We start from the raw sequence: 26707 nt of genomic DNA, 5'->3' as shown, positions 1-26707 counted from the left end.
AAAGGCCCCGTCTCACATAGCGAGATCGTTAGCTGAAACGTCATATTTTGTGACGCAACAGCGACCTCGCCAGCGATCTTGCTACATGTGACACATAGCAGCGACCGGCCCCCGCTGCAATGTCGCTGATCGTGCTCGAATGTCCTAAGCCATTTTTGATCGCTGGTGTCCCGCTGGCCAGCATGCATCGCTGTGTTTGACACCGATGAGCGACCTCATTAGGCCTGTTTCACACTTTTTTCCAGTCAGTTGCCAGCCGCCAAAAAGGCGGAGAACGGATCCGTGTCTATCGAAACACGAACGGGATCCACCGGACCGTTGGTTTGACGGGATCCGCCGATCTAGGAGTGTTAAAGGAACCGCAGACCTGAAAAAAAGTACCGCCGATGTAGCGGGTCCGCGAGGAGAGAGCGGGGAACTCGCGGGCATAATCCTGGAGCCACGAGAAGAGAGCGGGGAACTCGCGGGCATGATCCGGGAGCCGCGAGAAGAGAGCGGGTATGGAGAGAGAGAGAGAGATTTTAGCGGCTCCCAGGACGGTAGTTAAGGGTTAAAATGCTTCCCGGAGTGAAAATAGCAGACCGTCACTGCAAAAAAACGTTGCAGGGTCTGTCTCATCCGCCCGGGAGCCGCTAAAATCTTGGCGGATCCGTACAATAACGTGTCTGACGGACGACCGTCAGTCAAGATCCGCCAATAATGTAAGTCTATGTGTGTAAAAAACGGATCCGCCCCTTTTTTGGCAGATCCGGTTTTTTAAAAAATTGGCGGATCTTGACTGATGGGAAAAAACTGATGTGTGAAATAGGCCTTAGCAACTCGGAATTCAGGGACACAGGCGGGAGTCATCAGAATAGCTGCTTTGTGACAAGGTCCCAACGACCGCCGAGGTCGTTATACGGATCTCTGGATCGTTGCTGCGTCGTTGGGTAAATCTGACTGTTTACCATTTAGCGACCAGCGATCCTTACCAGGTTGTATCGTTGTCGGGATCGCTGGTGCGTCGCTTAGTGTAACGGCAGCTTTACTGTTTCCTCCCACCTGATAAGAATCAGTCCAGGTCATGTGATATTTACACGGTCGCAGGGCTAACAACATTGACAGTACAGTTTTCACACCTCTGTTTTTTAGTGAATGAGTTCATCACGTGACCAGGAAAGATGTTAACCCACCGGAAGTGAGCAATTAGGTTTTTATTAAATTGCAGCAAGGAGATCCTAAAAACAGAGTAATTGATGCAAAAATATGTTGGAATATTGTATAACCTATGTCAAAGTTTTGTGACTTCTTTATCAGGTACTCTTCGTTTTTCTTTATACAAAAAATAACATTTAGTTTCTGAAACCACAATAATCTCTTTAAATTATGATACATGCCAGTTTCTTAGAGATTCTGGAAAAAACACTTGTATAGATTGATGTTGAAGTTAGGAAACAATACACTAAGGGTAAGTTCACACTAGGTGTTTTTTTACCATTTCTTTTTTTTGCAGCAAAACCTGATGTCTTGGCAGGAAAGAAGCTGCAGAAAAAAAGCATGTTTTCCTTGGTTTTTCTTGCGCTTTTTTTTGCTGCAGTTTTGACATGCTAGATTTGTCTTATGTGCATGTTGATAGAGTTTAGAGTTGAAAAAAAATCCTATTATATAGAATAAGATTTTGGAACAAAAAATGCTGCAAAACATGATATCTGCAGGTTTTTTCACCACCCCTTTAGGTTGATAGGTGAAAAATACTGAAAAAACGCTGAAAGAAGTGACATGCTCTATGTCCAAAAAACATGCAATGCACAATATATTAATGACAAAAGAAAAACAATGTGTGTGCATGAGATTTCTGAAATCTCAGGCTTTTCTGGTACTGTAAAATGCAGCTGAAAATGAGAAGAAAAAAATGCAGAAAAAACGCCTAATGTGAACTTAGCCTAATGGTTCCATATATTGTAGATTTACCCCATCATGATGGATGACGGTTTAGGGCCTTACCTTGCTTGGTCCAAGTTATGACTGGAGCTGGTTGTCCACTTGCAATACATGGAAATTGGGCATCTTGCCCCTCGTTCAAGGCCTGGTCATTGGGAACCACAGTAAACTTTTGCACTTCTAAAAAAAGGGGATGAATTCACAAATTGAGTAATTTTGACCGTAGCAGTAAAGCAAGATATTCTTTAATATATTCAAACTACTTCACAATATGTTGTAAGTGACCATAAAGAGTCAAAGTAAGGCTCTATTCACACATCCGCGTGTTACCATCTAAGAGACTGACACAAAACAAAAGAGAACATGCACAAAGAGGGATCACCAGACATCAGATGAAGTGAAAAAACAAATTTTATTAGTATATTTGTATTACCGTGCAACACACTGACAAGTTAAAAACATTAAAAAGCCCATTAGGGCAATACAAGAAAAGTACCAACCCACAATAGGGTTAAAATGGACCCCGCTAGAACATTCCGTTAAACGGAACAGAGAAAAGTAAAATACATATCCCTAAAATAGAGAGATGATAACTGAATAAAAGAAAACACAGTTCCGCTAGTAAACAAATATATAACAAGATCAATGCTGCTCACAAGCACGGGTATAGCAATGGGAAAATACCATTAAATAGAAGATCTCTACCCGAAATCAGAAGGGCACAGAGAAAGATGACCAATACAACCTGTACCTAGATGTTTAGCGATCTATCCCTACATATGGGAGGCTTCAGACTGGAGCAGCATGAAGATTAGATAATGGAAAGAAACGGTGGAAGAAGCGGGGGGCCCACAAATGCCCGACGCGTTACGCCAGGTAACCTGGCTTCATCAGGGGCGGTCAATTTATGTTTTTTCACTTCATCTGATGTCTGGTGATCCCTCTTTGTGCATGCTCTCTTTTGTTTTGTGTCAGTTGCTAATTTAGCATGCACTGGTGATCCTGAGCAGTGGTGCCCTCCAGCCCTTTGGTGTTTACCATCTAAGAGAAAGAAAGATATTTTTCATTTCTCAGGTCTCATCCATTTTTTTTTTTTTCACTGAAGCAGAGGAAGACTGCTCAAACCTTTTTTATCCATTGACACTAAGCAATGGATTAGTTAAAAATGGATTTGTCATAGAGAGAAATTAAAATCCATAAGACATCTCCGGAGAGGAGACATGTCACCCTCATATTGAGCACATGGGATTAATTGTGGTTGGAAAAGAAGGAAACTAATTAAAACCAAGGAAGAGAGAAACTAATTAAAAAAGTGAAAGTGAGAGAGAAAGCTGAGACTTCCATCTCCACTAAATTAGGGGCCTCCTGCATTGGACAGGGAATTAGTGCATAGAGATTTACTAGGAAGAGGACACCAAGGCTGGGATTCATTTACGAAGAGGTGAGGAAGTATGCTTCCAAACCAAAGAGCTTCCTCTGATCAAAGCACTGATCGAAGACCAGTTGGAACCATTAATGATGAATATTATGGTTTGCATTGAACTATATTTATGGGAGATATATTTTCTGGGTCATAGCCAAGGGACAAGCATAACGTCTTCACTCACTTGACCTTGAGACCATTCTAACTCCAACAACATAATATCGGACCAATGGATGATGCTATCCAGGCCATGTTTCCTCTCTATAGACAGATAAAATCGTGATAAGAAACATGACAACAATGTCTACCACCTGTGACCTCCAGGGGCGCAGATATCCTGAAATGTAGGGATCCCATAAAATTTAAACAGACCTAACACGTCCCACAACCAACCCCCTTATGAGCTCACCAAGGGGAGGTATGTGGACATAATATTGATCTACTAAAAAGCAGAATTTGGGTATCTGTCTTTGTTCATTCTGGAAGACATAGTCAACTGTGAGGGTGTTCGACTTTCCTAATCGGAAAACGTCCCTCTATAAAGTTAAGAGCCACTCCTGCAACATCAGGTTTAATAATTTTCTTTCGTTATTCCCTTTTACTTTATATAATTGTATATACCGTATTGTTTGCCCCCATTTTGTATCATCTTTGTATATTATTTCTAAACACTGCCTACCTTTCTGGATTAAATATATAAAATTTATTAGCTTTGTTCCTTTTGCTTTGTAAGCCGCACCCCTCAAGCTACCTGTAAAGGGCATCCAATCAGCCTCTATAAATGATTGGTGGTGGCAGCTAGTAATGGATCTTATTTTGTTATTGTGGAGCTCGGAGTGACCGTATCGGGATATATATATATATATATATATATATATATATATATATATATATATATATATATATTACATGTGCTGGAATCAGAAACATATATACCATGCGCTCACTGTGAAAGTTCCCAGATAACTGGTCTAGTAGTGGAAGCAGCCGTGGTCTTGTCCATTACTCATCAATTGCTTTGTTGCCCTGAGGATTGAGGGCAGCGGAGTTGTTCCCTCTAAAAATTATTGACAGCAGCGAGTTCTGTGTGACCCCCATGGTGTTATTTGTGACACATTGGTGGCAGCGGTGTGATTTGTGTGACAACCCTTGGCTGCTATCTCTGACAGGATAAAATTTAGACAGAACTCTAAAGTACAGAGTCTGCCTTCCGTGTTCCCTCTGTTTTATATGGATCTCCACAGACTTTAATGGCAGAGTCTTTGGATAAGAATAGGACAAGTTGTGAGTTATGGACCGGAGACATGGATCAGTCTTTAAAAGGATGGGTGCATGGATCAATCAAACTATAAGGGTCCATGTGCTGTCTAGGAAAAAAAAAAATGAGTGTCCACCACCTCTCTATACTTCTCCAGATCACTAAATTTGTTTACAACCTCCATCATCCAGCAACTTCCCCTGTATCAGCAGCAGTGATCACTAATAACTGTATGCTGAGATTTACCTTGCACAATAATAGAAGCGGGGGCCTGTATGGAGCCTTCGCTGTTACTGGCGTGACACCAATACAGCCCCTGCTCGGAGAAGGTGACATTTTGGATGTACAGGCCTCCAGAACTGGTGATGGTGAAGCGATCATTAGTTGAGACAGGATCTCCTGTGTCTGTAGTCCATGTAATACTTGGCTGTGGATCTCCGGAGACACCACATTCCAGTGTAACGCTGCTGCCTACTAGGACCTCGGTGTTCTGGGGCTGTATTATAAAAACCGGCTTTGCTGTTGGAAACAGGCAAATCTTTAATAAAATTATGAAGACACTGGCACTTAAAGAGAGTCTGTCAGCAGGTTCTTGCGATTTCATCTGAGCGCAGCATAATATAGAGAAAGAGATCCTGATTCCAGCGATGTCTCACTTATTAGTTTCAATGCTGCAGCATCAATACAACCAGTGTTTTAGCAGCAGGAGATCATTGCAGGACTAGGTGTCTCGTGCACGACAGTCCAGCTAATCTGCATATCCACGCCCCACCACTGATTGGTAGTTTGATGACAATATACAGTGTACGCAGAAAGCTGCCAATCAGTGATGTGGGCGGGGTTATACACAGCTCAGCATTCTGAGTACTTCTTGATCTGCAGAAGAAAAAACAGGAATTCTATCCAAAGTGCACCAAGCAGCCCAATAAGTGACATATCATCAGCCTTTCTGCCCTTACATTATGCTGCTCTCAGATTCCATAGCAACAACTTGTTGACAGATTTAAATTATATTCAGCTGATTGAAAGAGTTTACATTTTTGGGGAAAGTTGGATAAAAACTAATAAGGCAACCAATACACTTCTCAGTGGGATTATTACAGCGTCCTTAGTCTTTAGAATGGCAAATACAGTCATATGTAAAAGTCTGGGCACCCCTATTAATGTTAACCTTTTTTCTTTATAACAATTTTGGTTTTTGCAACAGCTATTTCAGTTTTATATATCTAATAACTGATGGACTCAGTTATATTTCTGGATTCAAATGAGGTTTATTGTACTAACAGAAAATGTGCAATCTGCATTTAAACAAAATTTGACCGGTGCAAAAGTATGGGCACCCTTATCATTTTCTTGATTTGAACACTCCTAACTACTTTTTACTGACTTCCTGAAGCACTAAATTGGTTTTGTAACCTCATTGAGCTTTGAACTTCATAGCCAGGTGTATCAAATCATGAGAAAAGGTATTTAAGGTGGCCACTTGCAAGTAGTTCTCCTATTTGATTCTCCTATGAAGAGTGGCATCATGGGCTCCTCAAAACAACTCTCAAATGATCTGAAAACAAAGATTATTCAACATAGCTTTTCAGGGGAAGGATACAAAAAGTTGTCTCAGAGATTTAACCTGTCAGTTTCCACTGTGAGGAACATAGTAAGGAAATGGAAGAACACAGGTACAGTTCTTGTTAAGCCCAGAAGTGGCAGGCCAAGAAAAATATCAGAAAGGCAGAGAAGAAGAATGGTGAGAACAGTCAAGGACAATCCACAGACCACCTCCAAAGACCTGCAGCATCATCTTGCTGCAGATGGTGTCACTGTGCATCGGTCAACAATACAGCGCATGCATAACGCCTTTTTGTATGACCAAACAACTCAATCTTTGTTTCATCAGTCCACAGGACCTTCTTCCAAAATGTAACTGGCTTGTCCAAATGTGATTTTGCATACCTCAGGCGACTCTGTTTGTGGCGTGCTTGCAGAAACGGCTTCTTTCGCATCACTCTCCGATACAGCTTCTCCTTGTGCAAAGTGCGCTGTATTGTTGACCGATGCACAGTGACACCATCTTCAGCAAGATGATGCTGCAGGTCTTTGGAGGTGGTCTGTGGATTGTCCTTGACTGTTCTCACCATTCTTCTTCTCTGCCTTTCTGATATTTTTCTTGGCCTGCCACTTCTGGGCTTAACAAGAACTGTACCTGTGTTCTTCCATTTCCTTACTATGTTCCTCACAGTGGAAACTGACAGGTTAAATCTCTGAGACAACTTTTTGTATCCTTCCCCTGAAAAGCTATGTTGAATAATCTTTGTTTTCAGATCATTTGAGAGTTGTTTTGAGGAGCCCATGATGCCACTCTTCATAGGAGAATCAAATAGGAGAACTACTTGCAAGTGGCCACCTTAAATACCTTTTCTCATGAATTGATACACCTGGCTATGAAGATCAAAGCTCAATGAGGTTACAAAACCAATTTAGTGCTTCAGGAAGTCAGTAAAAAGTAGTTAGGAGTGTTCAAATCAAGAAAATGATAAGGGTGCCCATACTTTTGCACCGGTGAAATTTTGTTTAAATGCAGATTGCACACTTTCTGTTAGTACAATAAACCTCATTTGAATCCAGAAATATAACTGAGTCCATCAGTTATTAGATATATGAAACTGAAATAGCTGTTGCAAAAACCAAAATTGTTATAAAGAAAAAAGGTTAACATTAATAGGGGTGCCCAAACTTTTACATATGACTGTATGTCTATATCATGTTAAGGGCAGTGGAAAAACTGACTGAAAACTCACATCGGCTGCCAGAGTAGCGCAGAATGGCTTCCTGTGTGCGCACCTCCCCAGCAATGTTTTTGGCAGCACATTGGTAAATGCCTTTATCAGATTCCTGGGTATTCTGGATCATCAGGGTCCCGTCGTGTAGAAGACTCAGCCGCCCGTCATAGCTTGTATCAATCTCATTTCTGTGCCGAAACCATACAGTAAAGAATATATAGTGACCAGTAGTCATACCAATTACCAAGGCAAAGTTCCCTGACCGCAGTACCAAACAGTGTCCAAATAGTGCAGCTACTCAGTGACCCGGCATTTTCTCCATTACAGTGCCCAAATAATACCGCCAGAGTACAAAGTGTCCCCCAGGGCTAAAAATAATATTACATAACAGTACCTAGTGAGTGCCATGCAGGACTCATCACCATCATCAGTGTCTAAGTAATAGCACCATACAGAGCACACAGTGCTTAAATAAGTGACCACTGATACGATATGCTGCAGGCCCAATAATACCACCATACAGTGCAAACACAATATGGCCATGATCAGGGATTGAATATTATACTATAGAGTGCACTAGAAATTGTTACTTTGTTGTGCCTAATAGCTCTACAGTAACCAAATACTGGCATACAGGGCCTAAAACCATTATACTGTGTAACTACCACTACATCCCAATAACATTGCATTCTTTGTGTACTGATCACAGGATGACTCACTTGTTGTGCAGCCATACAATATCAGGCTTGGGGTTCCCTTCTGCCCGACAGATGAAATAAACAGTGTTCCCAAGAATGATGTCTGCATCTTTGGGTTCTGATATAATACGAGGCATCACTGAAAAGAAAATTGTCCCCATCAACACCAGTACAACCCAGCATCCATACCAGTATAACCCAACATTCATACCAGTATAACTCAGCATCCATACCAGTATAACCCAGCATCCATACCAGTATAACCCAGCATCCATACCAGTATAACCCAACATTCATACCAGTATAACCCAGCATCCATACCAGTATAACCCAGCATTCATACCAGCATAACCCAACATTCATACCAGTATAACCCAACATTCATACCAGTATAACCCAGCATCCATACCAGTATAACCCAGCATCCATACCAGTATAACCCAGCATTCATACCAGCATAACCCAACATTCATACCAGTATAACCCAACATTCATAAAAGTATAACCCAGCATTCATACCAGTATAACCCAGCATCCATACTAGTATAACCCAACATTCATACAAGTATAACCCAGCATTCATACCAGTATAACCCAGCATCCATACCAGTATAACCCAACATTCAAACAAGTATAACCCAGCATCCATACCAGTATAACCCAGCATCCATACCAGTATAACCCAGCATCCATAACAGTATAACCCAGCATCCATAACAGTATAACCCAGCATCCATACCAGTATAACCCAGCATCCATACCAGTATAACCCAGCATCCATACCAGTATAACCCAGCATCTATACCAGTATAATCCAACATCCACACCAGTATAATACAGCATCCACACCAGTATAATACAGCATCCACACCAGTATAACCCATCATTCATACTAGTATAACTCAGCATCCAGATACCAGTATAACCCAGCATCCATACCAGTATAACCCAACATTCAAACAAGTATAACCCAGCATCCATACCAGTATAACCCAGCATCCATACCAGTATAACCCAGCATCCATACCAGTATAACCCAGCATCCATACCAGTATAACCCAGCATCCATACCAGTATAACCCAGCATCCATACCAGTATAACCCAGCATCCATACCAGTATAACCCAGCATCAATACCAGTATAACCCAGCATCCATACCAGTATAACCCAGCATCCATACCAGTATAACCCAACATCCACACCAGTATAACCTAGCATTTATACCAGTCTAACCCAGCATCCAAACCAGTATAACTCAGCATCCTTAACATTATCATCCAGCATTTATACCAGTATAACCCAGCTTCCACACCAGTATAACTCAGCATCTATACTAGTATAACTCAGCATCCATACCAGTATAATACAGCATCCACACCAGTATAACCCATCATTCATACTAGTATAACTCAGCATCCAGATACCAGTATAATCCTGCATTTATACCAGTCTATCCCAGCATCCATACCAGTATAATCCAACATCCATACCAGTATAACCCAGCATCCAGATACCAGTATAATCCAGCATCTATACCAGTATAACCCAGCATCTATATCAGCAAGATAGTCAAGTGCTAGGACCCTCAGTGATCACCAAATTTTGCCCTATAATGTAGACCAGAACTGGGCAAAGATCAGCCCACAGGCCACATACAGCCCTCTGGCTGTGGTAGACAGCTGTTGATTTGTGAATAAAGATGCCCTGGATGAGGAGTAAAATAAGTATATGCAATATAATAAAATCTGATGGCTTACCGCAGTTAAAGTGATCTTCAGACAGTGAGCTCACCGACATCCCTCGCAGGTGTACGGGGTGCTCGCACGTTGCGGCCGTGTGTGTGCTGCTCCTCTCTGAGAACGTGCGGAGAAGATCCACCAGCCACATGAGTTCACAGTCGCAGAACAGGGGATTGGAATCGAGACGTCTGTCCGTATACAAGAGTCAAGCTCTATAAAGCTGCTGACCGCATAGTTAAAAGGGGTCACCCAGGCCCTCTCACCTCCACATCTGGAGAGTAAAGGTGCAACTGAAGTGGCAACTGCCAGGGGTTGGCAAATATTGTGCACCTGTCCTACTAATTAGAATAGGACGTGAACAGCAGCTACCAAGCTGCGGCGGGCACCATATCAGCAGAAATGACAGGCGCTGGGTAACACCATTAATACAATGGTATAAAACGACCACTTACAACCGGGTGAGAGACAGAAGCTTAGAGAAGGTTCCTGGCTGAATCCTGCTGATCCGATTATTGTGCAAAAACCTGCAAGCAGTTAGACATTAAAGCAGTTCACTGTCAGGAAGCAGAGATCTTGAAAATGGTGAGAAATAGAAACACATTAGGATTTGTAATTACACACTGAAAAATTATCATAGAATCGGCCTGAAATTGCTGATCATAAAAAAAATTGTATTTAACTAAAGAGCAAATGTAGAAGGTTCAGACTGTCCCTTTACTTTGTGATGGTCTTACCAATGTCAGGAATCATCCTGAGAGTCCACCAGGTACTGTATATAGTCTAGAGACCAGTATGGAAGCAGTATATAGTATAGAGACTGCTGACACAAGGTGAGGTTTTAATACTAGAGACAGAATAGGACCATCCCAGATGGGTTCACCTTCTTGTGGTGGGATGGCGTTTATTGCTTTTTGATCAAAATAGTGTTAACTAAGTACCCTGTGTTATTTACATGTACTATTACTATTTACTGACTAGAGGGTATATGCTCATTTCATTTTTTTTGTTGGATTTTGTCGGCGAAATTACCACGGTGTGATCGTGTTCTTACACATTGCAGGTATACCAACATATGATCCGGCTCATTTCTTTGGTTTTGCTGTAGCTTCTTGTACTTTGTACACACAAGTGAGGCCCCTCTTTCTGAGCTAGGCATTTCATCTATATAGCTTCCCATGGGCAGGTGGCTGAACAGTTGGACCTGTGTCCTGCTCTACCCTTATCATCCTTAGGCCTGTTTCACACTTCAGTTTTTCACAATTAGTCAAGATCCGCCGATTTGCCAAAAAAACGGATCCGCCATTTTTATTTGCAGATCCATTTTTTTCCCCATTGACTTTCATTATCGGCGGATTTTGACTGATGATCATCCGTTGCGTCCGTATTTGTGCGGATCCGCCAAAATTGTGGCGTCCGCTGAGATCACCGAACGGACCATGCAACTTTTTTTTCTGTCCAGATCCGCATTTTCCCCTTTTAACCCTGAATCAAGTGTCGCTGCTGGATGAAAATCTCTCTCTCTCCTCCATTTCTGCCCGATCTCCCCATTTCTGGCATCGCGCGATCTCCTCCCTCATGGCATCGCGCGATCTCCTCCCTCATGGCATCGCGCGATCTCCTCCCTCATGGCATCGCGCGATCTCCTCCCTCATGGCATCGCGCGATCTCCTCCCTCATGGCATCGCTGCTCATTTCTTTGGTTTTGCAGTCCTATCTAATTGTATGATTGCACATACAGGTCAGAAGAAGGTAAACTCTTAGCCACAAGGGAAATCCCGCAAAAACAACGTTGTCTTCTTCCGGACATCACTCAGCTAGAACCTGGGGACCCAGTGATGGGTTGTTATTGTACAGCATCCATCTCACTTACAGTCTCTCCAGTTTAGGCAGATCTCCGAAAGTCTCAGCATCAAGCGTTTCCAAATTATTGAAGTGAAGATACCTGATGAGGGGAAAAGTAAACAAAAAATGTATAACGTTCATTTAGAATAGTAAAAGGCGAGTGTGATTCAATGGCAGAAATCTATAATTCCCCTTATGCCATAAATTATGGGGAAAGCCATGTTTGCACTTTTTTTTTTTTTTTTTAAACTTTTTACAATGCTCATGGCATGCGTATCAAAAGTAGGCAGTATCACACATAACTCAATAAACTTCCAAAAATGTATGCCAGAAGCTGGTGTAAATCATTGTGCAAATCCACGTCGGCAGATTTATTATCTGGCACACACAGAGCAAGGGGTGAGCCTAATTAATTAGGAGGCGCACACATCTTGCTTCAGCTGGAAGAGAAGCATAAGCCATCCTCATCTTAATTAATAACCCTCATTGTTCACGTGAACGGCCAAAACTCAACGGAGGTGGATTTTGGACTGGCTTGGACAGGTTAACTCACAGCTGCTCCAACGATCCAAGTCCGTCAAAAGCGTTCCTCTGAATACTGCGGATCTCATTCTTATACAGATATCTGCAAGGAGAGAAAGGGCAGAACATATGATGGAGACCAGTTCCGACAGGGGGCAGTATATACTAGACAGACCAGTGCAGACAGGAAACACTATATCCAGTTAGGTCCATATAAAAGGTTTGTATAAAAGCCTTTGTAGGAAATGACTGCCTGATGTCTGGAAACCATGGATGTCACCACACTGGGTTTCCTCCTTTGTGATGCTTTACCAGGTCATTGTCCATCTATGCTGTGAAGCATCAACCTTGCTGCATTTGGTTGAATCTGAGCAGAAAGTATTGCCCTGTACACTTCACAAATCATCCGACTGCTTCTGTCTTCAGTCACATCATCAATAAACACTAATGACCCAGCAGCACCATTGGAAGCCATTCATGCCCATGTCATCACACTGCCTTCACCATATTTTGCAGAGAATGTGGTGTGCTTTGGATCATGTGCCGTTGCAAGCCTTCTCCATACTTTCTTCTTCCCATCATTCTAGTACAGGTTGATCTTAGTTTCATCTGTTCAAAGAATGCTGTGCCAGAAATGGACTGGCTTTTTTAGAATTTTTTTTGGCAAACTCTAATCTGGCCTTTCTATTTTTAAGGCTGATTAATGGTTTGAACCTTGTGGTGAACCTTCTGTATTTGTTCTCAAAGTCTTTTCTTTATGGTAGACTTAGGCTAGTTTCACACTAGCGTTCTCGGGCGCAGCGCAGGGCCACCGCTTAGCTGCGCCACCTCCGGTCAGCTCTTCCTAGGATCGCATGACGCTGCATGCGATCAGCGTACCGTATATATAGCGTTGGGTACGCTGACCGTGCGCTGGTCATGTGCTGGTATGATTTTGCTGGTGCTGCGCCCAGCGCACAAAAATGCAACACAGCGCGTTTTTGTGCACTGGGCGCAGCGCCAGCAAAATCATACCAGCGCACGGTCAGCGTACCCAACGCTAAATATACAGTACGCTGATCGCATGCAGCATCATGCGATCCTAGGAGGAGCTGACCGGAGTGGGCGCGGCCGGGGGCAGAACTAAGCGGCGGCCCTGCGCCCGAGAACGCTAGTGTGAAACTAGCCTTAGATACTGAAACACTGACTTTATGGAGAGTGTTCTTCACTTGGGTTGATGTTGTGGAGGGGATTTTCTTCACCATGGAAAGGATTCTGCGATCATTCACCACTGTTGTCTTCCAGGCCTAGTTCAGTTTCCAATCTCACCAGTGCACTTTATTTGCAGAATGTTCCAAGCTATTAATATCGCCACTCGTAATACTTCTGCTATCTGTCTGATTAATTTCATTTCCATTAAGATCTCTTGACCACCTATTGTGAGTTCACAGCAACATCTTCCAAATGCAAATGCCACACCTGTAAAAAGCTCTAGACCTTTTACCTGCTTAATTGATGATTGAATAATGAAGGATAAGCCCATGCAGACAATATTAAAGAGCTTTTGACATAATTGTCCAATTACCTTTGGTCCCTTTTAAAAGAAGCAGCTGTAATTCCTAAACCATTACTCCAATTAGGATGTGAATACCCTCAAATTAAGGCTGAGAGTCTGCATTTTAAACCCATGTTGATTATATACTGTCCAAATTTTTCTGGACTTAACTATAGCATACAGATTAGAGCAGTCAGGAGCAAGTATATAGTATAGACATTAATGCAGTCAGGAACCAGTACGTACAGTGGGCACAGAAAGTATTCAAACCCCTTTAAATTTTTCACTCTTTGTTTCATTGCATCCATTTGGTAAATTTAAAAAAGTTCATTTTTTTTCTCATTAATATACACTCTGCACCCTATCTTGGCTGAAAAAACAGAAATATAGATTTTTTTGCAAATTTATTTAAAAAGAAAAACGGAAATATCACATGGTCATAAGTGTTCAGAACCATTGCTCACTCATGTTTAAGTCACATGCTTCCCATTTCCTTGTGATCTTCCTTGAGATGGTTCTACTCCTTCATTGGAGTCAGCTGTGTTTAATTAAACTGATAGGACTTGATTTGTAAACTCACACACCTGTCTATGTAAGACCTCACAGCTCACAGTGCATGTCAGACCAAATGAGAATCATGAGGTCAAAGGAACTGGCCAAGGAGCTCAGAGACAGAATTGTCGAAAGGCACACATCTGGCCAAGGTTACAAAAGAATTTCTGCAGTACTCAAGGTTCCTAAGAGCACAGTGGCCTCCATAATCCTTAAATGGAAGATGTTTGGGACCACCAGAAGTCTTCCTAGACCTGGCCGTCCAGCCAAACTGAGCAATTGTGGGAGAAGAGCCTTGGTGAGAGAGGTAAAGAAGAACCCCAAGATCACTGTGGCTGAGCTCCACAGATCCAGTAGGGAGATGGGGAACGTTCCACAAAGTCAACTATCACTGCAGCCCTCCACCAGTCGGGCCTCTATGGCACAGTGGCCCAACGGAAGCCTCTCCTCAGTGCAAAACATATGAAAGCCTGCATAGAGTTTGCTAAAAAAAGACACATGAAGGACTCCGAGACTATGAGAAATAAGATTCTCTGGTCTGATGAGATGAAGACAGACTTTTTTGGTGATAATTCTAAGCGGTATGTGTGGAGAAAACCAAGCACTGATCATTACCTGCCCAATACAATCCCAACAGTGAAACATGATGGTGGCAGGATCATGCTATGGGGTGTTTTTCAGCTGCAGGGGCAGGATGACTGGTTGCCATTGAAGGAAACATGAATGTGGCCAAGTACAGAGATATCCTGAATGAAAACCTCTTCCAGAGTGCTCTGGACCTCAGACTTGGCCGAAGGTTCACTTTCCAACAATGCAAAGACCCTAAGCACACAGCTAAAATAACAAAGGAGTGGTTTCAGAACAACTCTGTGACTATTTTTGATTGGCCCAGCCAGAGCCCTGACCTAACCCCAATTGAGCATCTCTGGAGAGACCTGAAAATGGCTGTCCACCAACGTTCACCATCCAACCTGACGGAACTGGAGAGGATCTGCAAGGAAGAATGGCAGAGGATCCCCAAATCCAGGTATGGAAAAGTTGTTGCATCATTCTCAAGAAGACTCATGACTGTGCTAGCTCAAAAGGGTGCTTCTACTCAGTACTGAGCAAAGGGTCTGAATACTTATGACCATGTGATATTTCAGTGTTTCTTTTTTTTAATAAATTTGCAAAAATTTCTACATTTGTTTTTTTTTTTTTTCAGTCGAGATGGGGTGCAGAGTGTACATTAATGAGAATAAAAATGAACTTTTTTGAATTTACCAAATGGCTACAATGAAACAAAGAGTGAAAAATGTAAAGGGGTACCATACCTACTGTAGAATAGACTCCAGTGCAATTAGGAACAGGAACAAGTATATAGTATAAAGACCAGTGCCGTCTGGGTGCAGTATATACAGGAGGTGAAACTCACAGATGTTTTAGTTCTCCCAGCGCTTTAAATGATCTCTGTGAAATCCACCTAATTTCATTGTTGTTCAGTAATCTGCAAAGACAGAGGATCAGTTCTTACGATGATCGCCATTTGGATGACTGTCAGTCAGCGATCACAGGAGGGTCTTACAAGGTTTGGAGGTTTGTCATCTTCTGGAGAATGTCGGAATTTATTTCTCTAATACGGTTGAACCGCAGATCACTGTAGAGACAGAAAGCACAGCATGTTACAGAGATATGCAATGGCCGCTTCTCTAATCACTTTCAGAGCTGTTGGACGTACTAATAATGAGAGATAGAGTTCTACATTACAGTGTGTGGTGGGTACATCCCATCGCCCATGAAGACCCCCAGCAGAAAAGCCCTGAGCAGACACTCTAGAAAGATGGAGCTCCTTAATGCTGTAGTAGGGTTGGGGAAGTTGTCCTGAACCCCTAAACATGTCCCAATGTAAAATATATATATATATATATATATATATATATATATATATATATTATATGTAGACAACGTTGTTTCGTAATGTCGTTAAGATGAGTATTGTAGGTCCCCCTAAAATGTGTATATAATGTTCATATGTGTGTTTTATAAAGGGAGAATGCAGTTTAAGTAATTGGCCACTAGATGGAGATAGAGGGTATAATGTAGGATTTAGGCTTAGTAATAGTGTAGATAGTTAATGTAGGAGGGGTCACTTAGGTTAGAGGAAGGGATCTTCCTGATTTAGGGCAGAAGTAGCTGAGCGCCCATAGGGCTCAGATGGGCTTAAGTGCCCTTGGAAAGAAATAGATACCCCGCAACGTTTAAGTACATGCCCAGCTATCCAGGGTTCAGGGGAGAAGATCGTAACGGCAGCAGCTCCCACAGACAGAGCAGCAACACAAAAAGGAAGAAAGCAGAGAGAACACAGAAAAGGTCACAGCAGCAGTGTGCAGAAGGGTCGCTCACAATGTGGCGGATCATCTCCTTGGCTGAATCTTTCCTGACCGGGGCGAAACGGGCAGGAGAGCGCTTTACTGAGGTGACGCTGAACGTGGAGGACTCTGAAGGGCCGTCTGGGACATGCCGTCCTGTTCAATTGTTAAGTGACTCAGGGAAAAGAGAAGGGAATGACAAAAGGATGTGCTGCGTAAACTGTGAACGAAATGCCGTGTCAGAACTGGATGTGCTGTGTCCTGAAGCAATAAAAGTTGTTCAGTTAAGATTTGCGCTGGACTGTATGTTTATTCAACAGAAATCTGTGGCTACAGGACTGCATCAAGAAGGAGTGGACTCTACCAGCACCATGAGTACAGATTGTGCCATGCAGAATGAGAGTCAACTTATTTACGTAGAAGGAGGCCAAGGCATACAAACCCAGTTACGCTCAGCCACGACTACTGCCCTTGCCAACTCCTACGCTGCCACTGATGATTTCTTAATGCTGTAGACATAAAATGCCACTAATTAAAGCGAACCTGTCAGGACCATTTTACTTTCTGTATAGGTCATAAAACAATAAAAATTAGACCTGTCCTGTTGAAGTCTGATATGTCGCCACTGAAGGCATATGCAAATTAGCCTGAAAGTGCTTTGGGGGGGTGTCGAGGCACTCTGCAAAATTATATTTTGTGATTGCAAGCCTGAACCTTACTTTATGTAATCTGCCATGATTGTACAGTCAAAACGTAAACTAAGAACATCTAGAGACTTTTGCATGGAACCTCAGCATCCCAGCAAGGTTTCTGTGTGATCTGACAAATGATTCAGCTAATTCTGGACCACGTCCAAGAGAAGGAATTTGTGATCATCAAGGGGCACCTCATTGTGTACAGACATAATTAGGAGCCAGTCATGACATCACTCGTAAGGAACGGCATTCCGTGCCTGTATTCCTGAGAGAAGGACCAGGGGGTCCACACAGAAACATGGACGCTGTTTAATACAGACATTTGTCAGCTGTAGCCAACTGATCCTAAGGGGGTGGACAGAAACACATTGCTCAGAACATAAGATAAGAAATGATCTAGAACAGAATAATCGCTGGTGGGGGATAGTTTGCCAAAATAAACATATCCAGACTCCCAGTGGAGCAAGTGCAGTACCATGTATGGCCACAAAGCAGCATTGTGCAGTAGGACACCGAGCATAAGCATAGCCCAGGATAACACCGCGACCTAACCACCTCCATTATATTCAAGGATGACCTTGATCCTCTAGTTTTTGATAGTGTAGGTAAGAAAATGCAAGTGCATCAATCAAGGTGAAGATCAGATGTAGCAGATCAGCTTTTGTCATGTGTGCTTTTGCATTGATCTGCGTTGCCCAATTTTGACTACAACGGGATCGCTATTTGAACTAATTGATTGGCAAATAGGAAAAAAAAATTTTTTTAACCGCAACCTGTCTGATGTTACTGCTTCACTTGTGGATAAGGGGTGATAAGCAGCGGCCTAAGACCTATCTCCTACCTCAGCCGACAGTTATAGTCCATCAGATGTATGGCCACCTTATGGGGATGTCCCAGCCGGGCAAGCCTTCCCTATGCCCTAAATTCGCCATATTATGGACAGGGTCTTGTTGCAAATGCAAATAGATTTTCCAGCAGATTCTTGATTAAAACATTTCAGAAACTTTTTTCCATATCAATAAATTGGGCATTCACAATAAATCCATGCATGATGTACTGTAGTTTCCAACGCGTTTCAGACTGAAAAAAAATCAAACAAATACTTAATGCTCCTGCGTTGACTCTTGAGAGTTTTCCCCTGCATTTTTACACAGAGCACTTTACAAAAATTCCACTGAAAGTGCATGCTGGGGCTTTTAGTGCTACAGCATTTAAAGAGCCTGCCTCCAGTTGTACAGCTGCTATTGCAGAGCTGGTTACACATGTCAAACTGTTGGAGAACATACGTAAATCACGCTGGCTCGCGCACAACAAAAATTTCAAGTGACGAAACGCACATTTCCAGCCGGCTTACGTCATGCATTCTTTTACATACTTGGCCTCAGGACACAAAATAACCAAGTGGGTGTCTGTATGCAATCAGGATCGCTGGATAGGATAGAGAAAAGACAACCTGGGAATTCAGAGTCTGTAGCGCACGTTTCTACATTTTATAGATCTGGAGCGAGGAGTCAGGATGCAGGTGTCTAAGAGCAGCACTGGAAATCTGGATACAAGACATGTAAACTGGTGTCAAGAACTAGAGGCCCATTTAGGCGAGCCAATATCCCACAAATAATCATTCATAAGAAAACATTTTTAGGATTTTTGGTCCGAGTAAACACGTCAACACTCATCCAACACTTTTTCGGGTGATTGGATTGTTTATGCCGAAAAATATCACCGTTCTCGACAGCACATCATCCCATCAAAATGGCGTATGTGCTGTGGACAGTATGGGGACAGAACGATTCTGTAAACAGGTCAATAAATGAGTGAGAAGCAACATGTATATAGTCAATCTGTACTGATTAAAGGGAATCTGTCAGTAGGATCAACCCGCCTAAGCCATCTATATAGGCATGTAGGTCATAGGAAGCTGAATAAAATGATACCTGCGATCTGACGTCTTATTCCAGAGAAATCCACATTTTTCTTAATATGTAAATGAGCTGTTAAGATCTATTAGCCGGACATAATCTCCCCAATTATCTGCCTCCAGAGCTACTTTAAATTAAAGGGGCCATTATAAGTGTGGGACATGTAGATCAGGAGCGGTAACACAGCCTTTCATTTAAAATATTCTCAGGAGGCAGATTCTCGGGGAGATCTATGTCCGTCCCACAGAGATCTTAACAGCTAATTTGCATATTAAGAAAAACATGGCTTTCTCTGAAAAATACATCAGATATGATATTTGTTATTATATTCAGCTTGCTATAACCTATGTACCCATATAGACGGCTTAAGAGAGTTGCTCCTACTGACAGATTCCCTTTAATGGGCCTTAACTATTAGACATTTGATCATTAATCACAACTAAGATTAATCTTTGTACAAAAAAATAAATAAGGGAATACTGTCCTTTATGTACAAAAATATAACTATCATAATACTGCCCACATGTATGAGCATATAAATACTATAATACTGCCCCTATGTACAAGAATATAACTACTATAATACTGCCCCTATGTACAAGAATATAACTACTATAATACTGCCCCTATGTACAAGAATATAACTACTATAATACTGCTCCCTATGTACAAGAATATAACTACTATAATACTGCCCCATGTACAAGAATATAACTACTATAATACTGCCCCTATGTACAAGAATATAACTACTATAATACAGCCCCTATATACAAGAATATAACTACTATAATATTGCCCATATGTACAAGAACATAACTACTATAATACTGCTCCTATGGACAAGGATATAACTACTATAATACTGCCCCCTATGTACAAGACTATAACTACTATAATACTGCCCCCTATGTACAAGAATATAACTACTATAATACTGCCCCCTATGTACAAGAATATAACCACTATAATACTGCTCCATATGTACAAGAATATAACCACTGTAATACTGCCCCCTATGTACAAGACTATAACTACTATAATACTGCCCCCTATGTACAAGAATATAACTACTACAATACTGCTCCCTATGTACAAGAATATACCTACTATAATACTGCCCCTATGTACAAGAATATAACTACTATAATACTGCCCCTATGTGCAAGAATATACCTACTATAATACTGCCCCTATGTACAAGAATATAACTACTACAATACTGCTCCCTATGTACAAGAATATACCTACTATAATACTGCCCCTATGTACAAGAATATAACTACTATAATACTGCCCCTATGTACAAGAATATACCTACTATAATACTGCCCCTATGTACAAGAATTTAACTACTATAATACTGCCCCTATGTACAAGAATGTATCTACTATAACACTGCCCCTATGTACAAGAATGTATCTACTATACTTTCCCCAATACACAAGAATATAACTACAATAATACTGTCTCCTATGTATATAGCACATATAACCTACTACACGTTATACTTATTATATATATATATATATATATATATATATATACACACACACACACACACACATACACACACAGGTTATGTTCACATATGTGATGGGAGATTTGTGGCGGACTTCATCACGTTTCATGATTTTTTTGGGGGCTAACTGACAGACAGCTTTATAGGTTAGTTTTGGTGTCCGTCGTGGGATGTTATAAACATAAAACATATCGCCAATGTGAACACATCCCTGTACACACAACAGAAATACTATTAACAGTGATGACTCACAGTACAGTGGTTTGGGCAGGGACATCTGGGATGAAATCCAGCATCAGATGCATGCACCTGACAGTGGTCCGAAAGCACAAACACTGGCTGGGACACGCTGCCCCCTGCTGGGGTGGTAAAAACAGGAGAAGCAATCCATATAATCCCCACTGCATGCTCATAACTCTGCTGTCCTAACGTCTGATGAGCAGATGTAAAGTCCAAAACCTCCTAGCCGCAGTAGGAGGGAGCAAAGAACATGTGTTTCTTGTTAATATCACTCACACCCCTCTGCCCAACACATGTTCCCTCCTTCTGTGTTCTATGGAGCGCGTCATATTTTAATTTGCCCTTGGACTGATGTCAAGTCATTTACTAAGATTGTCAAGCAGACGTCCTGGATATAAAAAGAAGGGGGTATCCTGCCTGATAGGGTAAATGCACATGACGTCTTTTTCAGGTGGACTTCGCTCAAATTCCGGCTGTAAAGCTCCCCATAAAATGAACTTAGTGCACAGCAACTTCAAAGCAAAATTGCTGTGCACATGGTCCATCTCCTATTACTTATTTTAACCGCTTCAGTGGTGCCCGGCTCATTTTTTCGGGCGTCTTCCGAGCTCTCTACTTCCCAATTTAGAGTAAAAGATGCTGGGACAGAACAGTCGCAAGAATGACAGCAAAACCGCCAGCTAAATGGCTTCTTCAGGAAAACGACTGCCGGTGGTCTTGCTGTAGTTGTTAGTTGGCAATGGTGCGGGATTTAAGAATAGGTTAAAGCGGCACTAATTTACAACATTCGGTTTTAACCAGTGCACTTGACAAGTTGTATCAGTGGGGGATCAGGTCATTTTGAAGCCCCAACCAGAACCGAATGCCACAAGTTGCAGGTATGTATGTGATTTGGGTAAATGGCTCACTAGGGCACATACATCACCACTATTTTATTCATGGACTGCTTCTCTTTTCACACAGAAAAGTCAAGGACCTTATGCTAGCAGTTAGGAGTCCCACCGATTAGACCATCCAAAGATAGGTAATACATTTTATGGGGAAAAGCCTTTCATTTAGAACCCTGCCCTAACACCCTAGACAAGTACAGATCCCCAAAGACCCTAAACAAATACAAAAATGAATATAGAGCTCAGACCAGACCCCTTGACAAATACAGACACTTACATAAAGCTATTCACACTGACTTATTGGAATCTTGCATTTTTACCTTTTGGCGTCAAAATCTGATGCAACAAATCCTGCATACGTGCGTGTGCCGTGCCTTCTACATTTAGCCTCATCGAAAACAGAAGAGAGCAGGCTTTCTAGTACCACCTATTAGGAAAATTCAGTCGGCCGTATAACTCGGACAAAGATCACAAAGCAATGCTGGGACTGGCCATCGGCAATTCTGACCCAAGCATGACAGCTTGTAAATTTATATGCAGCTCTGGCCAGGAGAGCCGTCGGCCAGTCGAAGCGTTGCGATCTTCAGAGTTATACGGCCGTCTGACTCTTCCCTTAAAGGTAGCAATCCTTGAAGTCAATATTGACTATTAAAGAGCCTAGCCACATGACTGCAGATATAAACTCCTCCTTGTCACATGACTTTAGAAAAGACCACCATTTGCAGGTAGCCATTTCAGAGTTCTTGTCCCTTACCAGTGCAAAGTTACTGAGAAACCAATAAATCCATGTTTTTCTTATATGTAAATGAGCTGTTTCAGACTATGGGGTGGACACTGATCTAAGACATGTAATGATTGACAGTCTGCTCTCACTGCAGAGCTGTGTATGATTACAACTAAGGCCTCTTTCACATGACCTGATATTATCGGTATTGGAAAAACCCTATGTGTGTCCCTATATAATATTTGCGTGGCATCCGTGTGAACAATCAATGTGACACATATCAGCGTCTTGGAAAAGCAGTACAGTTAGCACTGTTCTCAGGTGCCGGGTGCTAAATCAAGCGCTCATCAATGTCATCTGGTCTCCCTGCGATCAGTGTGACCAAGCGACATTGCTGAGAGTTGGAGTCAGCACCTGCCATCTGCGTATCACATGTAATAAGTAATAAACGGCCTCCCTTAATTTTTCTATCTAGCTGAGGGAAAGCTGACAGCTGCGGGCTGGTGTTAATATTCTGTGAAGGGTCTAATAGCCGTTATTAAATGGGCTGTGAACGTTAATGGCTGACAGCTGTTTGCTTAGTCTTTATTGGTTGGTAAAGGGGGACCCCCAAAAAAATATGACATGGGGGATCCCCCCTAATTTTACTAGCCAGCAAAGGCTAAACAGACAGCCGCTGGATGATATTAATAGGCTGGAAAGGGGCCATGGATTTGGTCCACTCCCAGACTAAGAACATCAGTCCTCAGCCGCCCCAGAAATGGCGCATCCATTAGATGCGCCAATTCTAGCGCTTAGCCTCGGCTTGTCGCACTTGCCCTAGTGCACTGGCAAGTGGGGCAACAGTTTTGGGGTTGATGTCCACTGACATTAAAAGCCAAGGGGTTAGTAATGTAAGAGGCATCTATCAGACAACTTCTTTACTAACCCCTTAGTCAAAATTTAATAACAGACACTAAAACAGAAAAGTCCTTTTTGAATCAGATCTTTTTTATTAAACATTCAGGAATCAATACAGAAAGAATATGACATCTTATATAGCTAGTAAAAATTACATTGAGAGCAGATATTATTTAAAGGGTAAAACTCTTCCTGTGTAAGAATAAATAAAAAGAAGAAATCTCAAAACACAGATATTTGCATAAAATTGAGCCTATAAACAACATGGCTCCACAAATAAACAAAAATCAAAATTGTACATCAGTGCCTCATTTCAGCGGGAAAACCATCCCCGCCAGCCGCGCCACTCCGCATCATATTTTGCCCCCCCCGCATATCAGGTCCAATCCACCCCAGCCCCCTCCCACCGCGCCACTCAAAATCTACTTCGCCACAAAGGGCACTAGACTTTATTTTCACCCCCCAAGCATCCCCTCATCGCAAGCACAACAGCAACTGGTCCAACATCGCATCCCGTACCAGTGCGCCCGAGGGGAGACCCGGTGACTCCATCCATGGCTGCCAAATTTTGTAAAACTTTCTTAATGCATTTCTTTTTAAATAAGCCCCCCTTTCCAATCTGATGACATTATTTAGTTTATTTTTAAGCTCTGACAATGTTGGTGGCATAGGATCCAACCAATGATATGCAAGTATCTTTCTTGCCTGATACAGGATGCGTGCTATTCCCAGGGCCACTGCAGAGTCCGGGTCAACCCCCTCCTCCCACAAATTCAACAAACATAGACGAGGTGACGGTCGTATTGTGATATGGTATACTTGGGCTATGAGTCCCAGGGTCTGCCTCCAGAAATCCCCAATGTGCCCGCACTCCCACATAACATGCATCAAGTGGGCATCATCCTGCCCACACCTAACACATTGTGTATTGGGCCTAAGTCCCATTTTAAATAATAAGCTGGGTGTTTTATATACCCTGTAAATGAGATATATTTGCGAAAGCCGCTGGCACTCAGAAACCGCCATTTTAGGGACCTGTTCTAGAATATCGGACCACTGGTCCTCCGTCAGGGGGCCAACGTCCCGTTCCCACTTATTCTTAGCAGCAGTCAGTGGATATGTCTCCAGATGGGCAGGCAATAATCTTTTATATAATTCAGAGATAAGTCCCCTAGAAGACTCAGATGTAAGCAGCATATGTAGTGTTTGATTATGTGTCACTATCACCGGATTTGTCCTTCTCTGAAAACAGAAAAGTCCTTTAATTGGAAAAAACTCTCCTCGACCCTTTTACCCATTTATTAACCTAAAATAAAAAAAAAATCTAATTAATCCTCGCCTGTCCGCAAACCCATAGATTTGAATGGATTTACGTGTGTGTTACACATACAACAAGCACATTTGCAGTTGTCCTCGCTTTGATGACAGCTCTGCTGTATTGCTCTTCCCCCCCTTAAACTGGCTGCCTGTGAGATAAAAGGCACTATGAGAAAACAGTTGCAGCTGCAAATGTTTTGGCAAGGAGACAAAAGTTCACGTCTGCTGTACTGTTAGCGCTGATCTCACTGCAGAACTGTGTGTGATTATGACAGGAGACTGTCAATCATTATATGTCTCACATTGGTAAAGCATTTTTCATTAAAAATAATCTCTGGAGGGAGAGTTATTGCACCCTTACTCATGATGGATCAGATAGACCCCGTTTGGCCGCTATCTGATCCACCATGCACAAGGGTGCAACAACTTTTTCAGCTACTTAAATACTGCACAAGCACTTTTGGCAATGATGACTTTATGTCCATTGTGACAATTATTTGGTATTCCTGCTTTTCAATGATAGGACACACTGTTGTTGGATACTATTACATGCCACTGGGTCTTTATATATTTTGATGTCCCCAATTTATACACTCCACAACCCAAAGATGAATGCCAAAAAGGAGGGGTCTGCTGACAAAGGAAAAAAAGGTCAGTTTGTCCATCGCAGCTGAATTACAGAATGAGGCTTCAGGTTGCACAGGTGTTCTCAGGGAATGCAGGTCTGTGCACCAACAGCAGCACTTACCTGGTGAGTTTTTATTGCGGTATTTCCATGTACACAGAATACACTCTTTATCACTTGCCCTGCCATCTTCTTTCCTCCATTACTGTGCTGCCAGGACAAGACGTTATCTAAGAAGCAAGACTTTAATAATGCTTAGTTGTACTTTCATAAGGCCGGTTTCACATTTGCATTTAAGGCCGCAGCGTCGGCCTGCGCACGGCCGCCGCTAAGCCCCGCCCCCTGCCGCGCCTCCGCCGGTAGCTCCGCCTCCGGGCGTATGACGCTGCATGTGTCATGCGTCCCCTATCTTTCTCACTGAGGACGCAGGCAATGCGCAGTATGCGTTTTGGCGGCGCCTGCGTCCTTTTGACGGTGCGCCGACCAGCGCCAAACGCAACCTGTTGCGGCCTTAAACGCAAATGTGAAACCGGCCTAGCGAGTACAAAGTCTCATACAGGATGATTCGGGAACTCGTCCACATTGACTCATGCCCAGAACAGTTGACCATGGCAGCAAATAACGGACCTCGGCCCATGTGATTCGGCCCGTGCGCCCAAGGTAGCGAGTTGATGCAACAGTTACAGTATATGTTGCAGGTGGGCTGTCACCACTGCAGCCTTGTCAACAAGGAGCCGCAGAGGCAGCAACTTCAAAGAGCAAGTTATGCTGATTGTTATTTTTTTAGGTTCGGGCAAAATAATTTATGCAACAGGATTATTTTAGAGATCTAATTTTAATATAAGCAAAACAGCCAAGGCGCAGAAAAAGTTGCATCTCGCCTGTGACTTGCATTGAAATCTATGGCACGGTGCGAATTACGACAGCGAACAAATTAAGAAACATTTTGCAACTCGGCTGCAATAGGTGACCGGTCGCAACACGACACCATCCAAAATGATTACACCCAATGATGCAATGTGTCGCTGTGATATCAGTATCACATGAGCCATATAGTCCCAGCTTTACGCTTTATCTGGCTTTCATCAATTTTGGGTTTAAATTACACTGTCCTAAAATGCCAAGTTTACTCCTATACTTTTTGTAGTAAGGCTTGTTGTAGTCCTAACTTTATGATGACAGATTGCTTGGAAAACCGGGCTCGCAGGATACTTCTGCCGGTCCTGACAGCACACGGGTTCTGTGCACATCAGCCTTTGCA

General features: G+C 42.4%; 1 protein-coding gene across 1 annotated transcript in view; it reads right to left on the bottom strand.

Annotated features, from left to right (window-relative positions):
- LOC141094869 (peroxidasin homolog) overlaps positions 1-21167 on the bottom strand; it is a 65424-nt gene extending 44257 nt beyond the window's left edge. The window contains exons 1-11 of the mRNA XM_073580873.1: positions 21003-21167; positions 15831-15902; positions 15681-15752; positions 12212-12283; positions 11687-11758; positions 10269-10340; positions 9835-10004; positions 8098-8215; positions 7397-7566; positions 4848-5120; positions 1984-2100 (exon numbers count right to left, since the gene is read on the bottom strand). Of these exons, the coding sequence (XP_073436974.1) occupies positions 1984-2100; positions 4848-5120; positions 7397-7566; positions 8098-8215; positions 9835-10004; positions 10269-10340; positions 11687-11758; positions 12212-12283; positions 15681-15752; positions 15831-15902; positions 21003-21163 (1369 nt within the window). The 5' untranslated portion in view covers positions 21164-21167. The remainder of the gene's footprint in view (positions 1-1983; positions 2101-4847; positions 5121-7396; positions 7567-8097; positions 8216-9834; positions 10005-10268; positions 10341-11686; positions 11759-12211; positions 12284-15680; positions 15753-15830; positions 15903-21002) is intronic.
- Positions 21168-26707: the final 5540 nt, after the last annotated feature.

The sequence above is a fragment of the Dendrobates tinctorius genome, unplaced genomic scaffold (assembly GCF_039654945.1).
Source record: "Dendrobates tinctorius isolate UK_male_01 unplaced genomic scaffold, ASM3965494v1 ptg000065l, whole genome shotgun sequence".
Taxonomy (NCBI): Eukaryota; Metazoa; Chordata; class Amphibia; order Anura; family Dendrobatidae; genus Dendrobates; species Dendrobates tinctorius.
The sequence above is the reverse complement of the archived record's forward strand: the minus strand, read 5'-3'. Positions and strand labels throughout refer to the sequence as shown.